General features: G+C 52.5%; 1 protein-coding gene across 1 annotated transcript; it reads left to right on the forward strand.

Annotated features, from left to right (window-relative positions):
• The first annotated feature begins 362 nt into the window (after nucleotides 1-362).
• On the forward strand, nucleotides 363-7813 carry LOC119102892 (mRNA turnover protein 4 homolog). The gene is given in 8 exon segments (XM_037226342.1): nucleotides 363-490; nucleotides 4536-4701; nucleotides 5157-5306; nucleotides 5789-5852; nucleotides 5854-5901; nucleotides 5903-5942; nucleotides 7061-7137; nucleotides 7643-7813. Coding segments are annotated over 8 exon segments (744 nt in total). The 5' UTR covers nucleotides 363-462.
• Nucleotides 7814-9477: the final 1664 nt, after the last annotated feature.

Here is a 9477-nt window from a genome sequence, read left to right on the forward strand (position 1 = left end):
AAAGGATTTCAGAGACGTGGTTATGGCGTTACGGATATTTGAGCGTCCACATGTTACGTTTCGTGTTCACGTGCCCTCTTCCAATCGGCAACATTTAATGAAATTAGTTCGACAGAGCCTCAACCACCACAAATAACTGCAGACGATCATGTGTGTTGGCATTGTCGAATTGCATTGACATCGAAGACGGTTTTACGATTTTACTACTTTTGGAAATATCCTTCCTATATGAATTTGGTAGCTAAACTGGCAGCTCCACGTTTTGTAACGGTACTCAGTAACGGCGCATCTGTGACACCCTATGTCAATGTAAAGAACACCGCGTGTAGATGAGAGCGCGGGATGTGTGTCCGGGCTCTAGGTGTTAGGGTTCACATCGGCGATTGTATTTCAAGCAATCAGCTTTCGCTCAGTTTTCCGTAGTTTTCCAGTTGTGGAGGCGTGAGCTTTTATTTTGTTAACATGCCGAAGTCAAGAAGAGATAGAACAGGTGAGCGTCTTGACTTAGTTACCATTGTATTTCTTCAAATTGTTATTCAGCATGTTTGTTCTGAGGTTTTGCTTTATAATGTACTGAAGTTCCTAGAGGTTTCACTTTTGTACCATTTTCAGATGACGATTTGCCAAAAAATCCGCCCTCTGCACCAGGCAGCTTCAAACATCAGTGTACTAAAACTTGTGTGTGTCAAACTTTGGCCAGGTCAAATTTAGCTGAATTTTCAGTCATTTTTGGCACTTCTCCCTTGTGCTGCAAAAACATTGTACAGTAATGGATGTTTTTGTGTCATTAAATGTTAAACCTAGTCATAAAACAGGGAAATCGTAGGGATATCTTATCATCTTACCTTTAAAATAGATAAATTATGACATGACACAGATGTTGGTCTGTGATACTGATAGCACGTACTTACCCTTTGAGGCCATCCTGCTGGACCAAGGCTAGCATTTGCTTGTCCAATGTGTAGCTTCATATTGGTTGCTGATTGGGCACAGCAACTAATATGCCATCTTAATGTGTATAATTATGACAACCCATGTGATTTTCCCCACATATCATCATGAATGACAGGCTGTAGGGAGATTAGGTGGGAATAACAAGTGTTATAGTAAGTAGGACAAGGAAAAGGTAGAAGTGGGAGTAGGGGAAGAGGTTGGAGTAAGTTGGGTCAGGTCAGTTTAGATTAAAAACTTACCTGCATGCATTAATGCTCTGGACAATTCAGAGAATGTGATAAGAATACGTCCACCTGGATCAAATTTTTAGCATTTTTTAGATGCTTTGGGGGAAAGCCTGCTTTGGAATTAATTCACAGCAAATAATTCTTTGAAATGTTATCTCTTTTTGTGCTGCAGTTACTGGCATCTAACTCAGAGCACTTGTTGTATGGTGTAATGGTACTTAAAGGTTATTGTTGGGTGTCACTGCTGTACCAGACATATGTAGTATATTGTGTATCTTTGCTGTTGGGCCAGATCATGTGTAGGAATCCTGGATCTCTGCAGCTATCAGAACAAATTATTTTATTTTTATGAAAACTGGAATAATAGTTGTGTGCACTTAATGACATCTGCACAGTGGGGATCAGTTTAATTAAAATAAGATGCAGTATGTACCAACCCAATCCATCAGTTGTTGCTTTGGCCTGGAAACATGTACAGTTAACATGTCTTCAGGCTCCAGAATGGTGGAAAACATGAGTCACATCATGTGGCATTGCTGCAGTTTTCCTCTCTGGACCTAAGTGTGCATAGAAGTGATAGAGTCTGCGAGGAGCAAAGAGGATAAAGCCTGTTTGTCCATGCTTCTTTCTGTGCAGTGTTACAGGTGACTTATGAAATTGGTGTACTTTCTGTGGTACTACTTTTGTACTTAAGTAATCACAGTTCCCAGGGGGCCAGTCTATACAAAAATCCATCTGCTTTGTGAAATGCTTGCTTGATGTTGATGCATTGAATCAGGAGTATGTCCATGCCAAGCTCAGGCAAGGCAAGTTGCACTTCACTTTGAAACAATTTTTGCTTGGAATATGGTGGGAAATTTTGTGTGTGAAACTGCTGTAACACCTTCATAATTTCTTGATAATTGCAGCAGTATGCAACACCTGGGCCCTGGGATTTATGCCATGTTGTTCAGGTAGCATTAAGTGTTTTCCAATCCTGGCTAAGGGGCTTACTTGATATTAAGACAGAGCAAAACGGGACAAAAATGTGCAGTTCTGCTAACTGTGGTCTGATTCTGTTGATCCAATGCCATGGCTGTTCAGGCAGGAACCAGTACTTGAAGTTAGTATGGATGATGCTGGTTGGCTTTGCCCAGGTAGGAGGTTAGTGTATCAATGCATATTGTAGGTGCTTGGTTAAAGCACTGAATGCTTGGGATGCTTTGAATCATGCAAAGGAGACAATCATTAATAGAAAAAAAATGGTTGCATTTCTGGCAAAATTTTTAACAATTTCAAACACATAGGCTCCTGAAGAAACTGTAAGCAAGTTCAAATAGGATGGGAATGGGACTAATCTCCTGCCACAGCGGAAGATTCTAGCTGCAACTGTTGGTAGTAATGTGACAGCCATCTCGGTTTGCAGCGATGACATCCCAGCTGTCATAGTTGGCAGTGGTGACATTCTGGTCACCACTGTTAGCAGCGATGTGACAATCAACAAAAGTGGCACCATTGTAACTGGTCATGGGCTGATAATTAGAGGTGGCATTGGTAGCATGGACATGCTGACCGCAGGCTGACAAGTCGGCCACTCTGGTAGGCGGCAAGACGCGTGAAATGTCAGTCCTCAAGACGGTAATAGTGCCATGCCAGTATCATGGTCGGCGACCGTGGTGCTGCCCCGTCAGTGTCACGGACAACCAGCTACGGCAGCTGTTGGCGTGTCACTAGCCGCCAGAGATGGCTGTGGTGATGGCCTGGCCATCTCACCAGGCAGTGGTGATGAACTATCCATCATGAGTGGCGGTAGTGATGGATCGGCCATCACGGGCGGCGGCAGTGATGGGCCAGCCATCACGGGCGGCGGTAGTGAAGGATCAGCCATCACGGACGGCGGCAGTGATGGATCAGCCATCACGGGCGGCGGCAGTGAAGGATCAGCCATCACGGTCGGCGCTAGTGAAGGATCGGCCGTCACGGTCGGCGGTGGTGATGGATCAGCCATCACGGGCGGCAGTGTGGGACGGATCAGCCATCACGGGCGGCAGGGGTAACGGGTCAGCCATCACGTTCGGCGGTGGTGATGGATCGGCCATCACGGGCGGTGGTGGTGAGGGATCAGCCATTACGGGCGGCAGTGGTGACGGATCATCCATCACGGGCGGCGGCAGTGGCGGATCAGCCGTCGCCGGCGGAGGCAGTGATGGATCAGCCATCACGGGCGGCAGTGGTGACGGATCAGCCATCACGGGCGGCGGCAGTGCTGGATCAGCCATCACGGGTGGGAGCAGTGATGGATCAGCCATCACGGGCGGCGGCAGTGCTGGATCAACCATCACGGGCGGCGGCGGTGCCGACTCCGTCCCTCACAGTTCGCGGTGTCTCAGGCCGGACGCCGCTGTCGGCGTTGGTGGCGGGTTAGACCATGTCGCAAGGTTGTAGACTGGGGGCGGTGGCGGTAGAGTGGTTAGGGCGCTCGACTCTGGACCTATTGGTTGGGTTCGACCCCCGCTATGCCACCACCGCACTCCACCTGACACCCTAATAAAGGCGTCCGTCTAAATATGGCCTGTCAGTCGTTAAGACATAACGCGCCAATCGTTATTATTGTAAGACTGGAAACCAGGACTGTGGCAGTCTGCGATGGTGTCGGACAGTCCGTCGCAGCTGGCTGTAGCCGATGGCTGCTGGGGCAGACTGCCACCTGCTGAGTGTTGCAGGAGGCAGCTTTAAAGGTGGATACAGCCTGAAGTGTTCGGGGATCGGTGCTCTAAATCCCCAATACCGCCCCGGCGTCGAACTGTACGAAAATTAAGCCTTAGAAGAGGCAATCGCCTTGTGTTTTGGCAATCGTCTTTTTGTCGTCTTTAGCCACCGGTTCTTGCGGGTCGGGTGGCAATTGCAGTTGGGAATTAGGGTCGATTAATGGGCAAAACTGCACAAAAATCGTTCCGTGTGAGCGATAGACGTTTTACCGCCATGGCAGGCGGCCGTGTTCAGGGACATCACGTGCATGACTTAACTGACTGTCAAGGGAGTTCGCCTAGTCCTTACTGTCGTTACAGACTACGGGATCGGGTCACGTGACATGCCAAGTCAGCGAAATCGTCAACAAATCGTCACTCGCTCTGCCCTGATTGGACCGGAACGTGCTGCGTGGTGTCTAACCTTGCTTGCCACGCTGCTTCGCTCGAGCATCGCCACTACACGGGGCATCTCAGTGTTATTTTATCGCACAGCAACACACGTCGCAACATTGTTATTGTTGTGCGTAAGTTGGCGCTTAAGATGTGCGATGTGGGATACAACGTCCAGGTCAAGGGCAGGTGGTGTGTACGTGGTATCTAACTGCGTGTCATTGGCCTGTTACAGTTGCCCTGACCAAGACCACTAGCCGCAAGGGGGCGGATACGAAGGCAAAGCTGATCGACGATGTGCGGCAGTGTGTGGACGAATATGCTCGCCTCTTCGTCTTCTCTGTTCAGAATATGAGGAACGAGCGGTGGAAGGACCTCCGCGCCGAGTGGAAGCATAGCCGGTATGTCAGTGGGACGTTTTACTAATCCTGTCGCGGTGGAATGCTGAACTGCAGAGCTTTGTGCAGCTGAACTTGGGCCATGTGGGAGGCGGTGTGCCCTCACGTAGTGATGTGGCTTTTTAGAGCGTATCGCAACGTCCTTAAGGGAGTATATGTATACGTATATATATATATATATATATATATATATATATATATATATATATATACATATATTATATATATGTATATATATATATGTATATATATATATATATATATATATCCTCCGAAAGCTAATGTGGCCCATGCAGTCGCTGGAGCTCGATAAGATGGGCGTGGCGCCGTGCGTCGCGCTCCCTTTTATTTAAAAATGTATGTTGTTCCAAGTTTTTGAATGCTTAGTTTTCGCCTTGTTGGTCACCGATTTGCCGATTTCAATGATGATGACGATATGTCAATGCGTACTGTTCTAGATTCTTTTTTGGAAAGAACAAAGTGATGGCACATGCGCTCGGCAAGACGGAGGAGACCGAGCACAGGAAAAACCTGCACAAGGTGTCAGAACATCTGGTTGGCCAGTGTGGCCTTCTTTTTACCAACAAGACCAAGGAAGAGGTCTTCGAGTAAGTCAGCCATTCCAGTCGTCTGCATTTTTTCAACTTCTTGGGTTATTTGTTTTTGTTTTGTTTTCTGTAATTGACTTGTCTGCGTAGGATGGGTATTGTGAATGACGTGAGCGGCAACTCATTGAACTACTGATCCTGACTTGATAACTCGTGTGCATTCGCATTGCGTGTTGCGTGAGCGTTTCACGGAACCCAGCACAATCACCGCCGAGGCGAAGCCACAACAGTGTGGCAGCTATGTCCATAATACGAAGTTAAGTCTTACGCTAGGTCTTATTCCCCAATACGCTACGCGCGCCAAGTATGCGAGCATCTCAACTGTGCCTCACTTTGCACTCTCGTGTGGACCGGTTTCATTAGCTCTGAACCCATGCAGCTGTAGTTTTGCGCCAGGAAGCCGTTGCCAGGCCGTCGGAGCCGGCGTCCGTCGGAGCCCGACTCAGCCCTCCCGTCACGCCCTTCGCCCACTCGCCCGCCAGGTGGTTCGGAGAGTTCAGCTGCCCCGAGTACGCCCGCTCCGGCAACCGAGCCACGGCCACTGTCCGAGCTGTCCGAGGGCCCGCTGGACCAATTCCCGCACAGTCTGGAGCCGCCACCTGCGCCAGCTCGGCCTGCCAACCACGCTCAAGAAGGGTGCGTCGCGGCCGGGCGCGGTGACGGCGGCGGCGGCCGGGGCCAGGAGAGCCATGGCCGAGGGAAGCGGGCGGTGACACGGGTGACAGGGGCCACGGGCTGGGTTTGGGGCTTTGAGAACGCGCGGAGGCGTGCGGAAAGGAGGATGCCGCAGGAAGTATCGCTAGGGACGGGCGGAGACACGGCACTCACGTTGGGGATGGTTGTGCCTCAGAACCGGTGACTCTCCTGCTGTTGGATTTCGTCTTCTGTCAGCGCCCCCCCCCCCCCCCACCCCAACATCCCTGATCTTCGCTGCGTTAGCGTGGTCTTGCAAGGGTGGACGGTAGCTTGATTGGTGAAATGGATCGATTGAGGCACGTGGCAATATTCATTCATGTGTCATGTTATGGAATGTACCACTGAATGGTGAAAAGTACCCACTTTTGTGTTCTGGACAACAAACGATAACAACAGGACGGTTCGGGGCCTAGAACGTAAAAGTGCCTCCCCCCCCCCCCCCCCCCCCTCCCTTTCAGTGGCATATGCGGTGGAGATTGCCGGAGTTTATGCGAGAGATCCGTCGGAATTAGCGCATTTTAATGAGAAATGAGAAATCTGGGATAATTTGTGGTTTATTTTAATGAGAAAGCTATAAAGTTATGACCAATTTGATGGCAGTTTGTGTAACTGCTGCCTCGCCTGCCGCGCTGCATCATCCGCCGGCGAGCGTATAGAGTAACTTTTCGAAGAATATTGCCGCGTCGTGCACTCAGTCTTTCATTTAGCGAGCTCCCACACAACTTTGCAAGACCAAGGTAACGCAGCCGAGCCACAGAACTGCAATGCGTCTGCAGGCGGAAGGCGAAATGCAACGACAGTGATGTCTCGGGCTCTAACGGAGCATCGACAGCAGTGCGCACGGTTCGGACTTCGCATTCCGTTGGGCCTGTTCCTGTCGTGTTGGACCTGTTTCTGTCGTGTTGGACCTGTTCCTGTCGTGTTGAACCTGTTTCTGTCGTGGGACGACACCTGGTGGCGACAGCGCCCGGAGGGCCGCAGCATCGGCCAGTGCGAAGTGCCGTGTTGGTGGCCCCTTGTGTCGGTTCCATGCTTAATGACCGTGCGCCGCTTTGCAGGCGTGGTGACGCTGGTCAAGGATCACGTGGTGTGCACGGAGGGAGACGCATTGAAGCCGGAGCAGTGCCGGATACTGGTGCGTATTGGACGCGTTTTGGTCAGTCATGGCGACCCTGATAGCAATACGACCAACGCACGGCACTGATCAGCTGATGCGAGGGTTGCGCCGTCGCTAACACACGATGTGACTGCCTTGAGTGCATGGCGCTGTGCAGTCCGCATGAGGTGCTCATTCGTTCTCGCTGACGGACTTCAGCTACCAAGCGCTGGATGCTGACGTGAAACGGCCTGGCCTATAGGTGCCCTGTGGATGTTCTGGTGCGTTGGCTGTCTGTGCCGCCGGCAGCTGGCCCCTCTTTCAGCCGCCCCGTGCCGCACACGCCGCGGTGCCCTCAACAGGCGGAGTTTTCAATTACGGTGCCGGGCCAGCAACAGCCTCGCTTTCCTTAGCCCACCCCCCAAGGTGCTAGGTCAGGGGCAGGCTGAGTTCCGTATACCCCCCCCCCCCCCCCCCCCCCTCCCCGCGCCGCAGGGCCCGCTGTGCCGGCAGCAGGCTCAGCTCCCGTGCCCACGCTCCGCAGAAGCTGCTGGGCCAACAGCAGGCCGAGTTTCGCGTGACGCTGCACTGCGTGTGGACGAGCGGCGGCCAGCTGGAGATCCTGCTGCGGCCGCTGGCCGCCGACGATCCCGCCGACGAGCCCCACATGGACGACGAGTCGGACATCTCAGATCTCGAGCCCGATGCCCAGTGACTGCGCACGGGCGCGGTCATGCGCGCGACAATACGGACGCTGGACGGAGCAAGCGTTTTTGTTGTGCGTCTTCTAGCGTCGATTGGGAAGCGAAACATGATGTGGTACTTCCGAATACAGTGGCCGCCTTGGATCCCCAGAGGTGCATGTCTTCCGCTTTGATCGGCAGCGATGCGTATTTTCACCGAGTTGATGCTGGACATGCGAAAGGGAGATTTGCGGTTGTCAAACGTGGGGACCGGTTGTCGATGGGTTGTGCTTTGTGCGGGCTGCTCCATGCCGATTGTTCGAAGCTTCACACGTTAGTTAAGAGCGCCGTCCTATTGCACACGGTGGCTCCTTCCTGCTAAGCTGCGCCAAATTGTACTTGTTGACAACTGATTGGATGATCTTCAAGGGATTTGCGAACGGAAGCACGCATTTGGTATGCATGCGGGGTGATAATGGGAGACGCCTGGAACTTGAGTTTGCGCCCTGTCGCGTGCTGTATTTGCAGTTTGAACGCTCTTCAGTTCGTCTGCCGCGCGCGGCCGGCGCGTTACGCTGGGGTGGTGCGTCATAACTCCTGTGCATCAGTCCACTGTATTCATAGTTCTGAAGACCTTATCCGCAGCGGTGCAGCGGTCAGTGGCTGAGTCGGCGCTGGCCGATCGGCAGAGTGAGACGTGGCATCGATTTACCGTTACTTTCGCTAGTCCTGTGGGTCTGAGATGCGGATGGCTGCAGCTTGGATAGGAGAGCCGCCACGTGTTTTGGACGCCGCTATTCACCCGGCGCTACTGTCCAGACCTGATCATTTTGAAACATGCTTAACCTCGCTACCCTGTCCGGGGAGAAAAGGAATCGCGGCGATGAGTAAACAGTTCGCTAACTGTTATAAGAGATGAACCAACATGTGCACGTGGAGTGCCTCAAGCCGCGGAGCAATTCGCTTTCAAGAGCAGACTTGTAAGCTGCTGTAGACCACGAACGAGTATTTGATGTTAGTGTATTGACCTGCGGTTGTATAAAACGCTCATGATAGGTTAAACACGCGGCCCGCTGACACCGCCAGTCGCTGCACCGCGGCACACCGACACACTCATTTGCACTAGGGGCGGCAGTACGCGGTAAAACGCTCCACTCCACACTCGCTAAAACACCCGAACACAGTCAGCGCCTCAGACCCGGATCGACCGCAAGAAGCCGCGCACAACAGCCGGCGCGCGCGGGCGGCGCGACGGAGATCTCGCGCGCGCTCCTGGGCGGCCGGCTAAGTACGGTCCCGCCGCGCAGGTAATGCCCGTCCCGGCGGCCGCCGGCGCCGGCGGGCCGCTATGGCACAGGCGGGACCGCCGCACTCGGCCCGCTCTGCAGTCTCGCTAGCACGCGCCGGCGCAGGCCCGCTAAAAGTTTTGACTATTTTGCTGCCGCTTGCGCTTGGTGTCCATGGCGTCGAGGATTGGCTGGCGCTTGGCCATGTACCGGCGCCGCAGGTCGTCTATCTCGCGCTCCATCTCGGAGTCGAGACTGTTCATGCGCGTCTGCAGCTGGTCGTAGCTCATAAAACGGATCTGCAAGCAAGCGGCAGTGACCCACGGGACGTCGGACAGTAGGGAATTAATACGTGGCTAGGTGTGACAAACATCACGGAACTAACATTGGGAATCGTACATGTAACGTCA

The sequence above is a fragment of the Pollicipes pollicipes genome, unplaced genomic scaffold (genome assembly GCF_011947565.3).
Source record: "Pollicipes pollicipes isolate AB1234 unplaced genomic scaffold, Ppol_2.1 Scaffold_5724;HRSCAF=6776_pilon_pilon_pilon, whole genome shotgun sequence".
NCBI classification, from domain to species: Eukaryota; Metazoa; Arthropoda; class Thecostraca; order Pollicipedomorpha; family Pollicipedidae; genus Pollicipes; species Pollicipes pollicipes.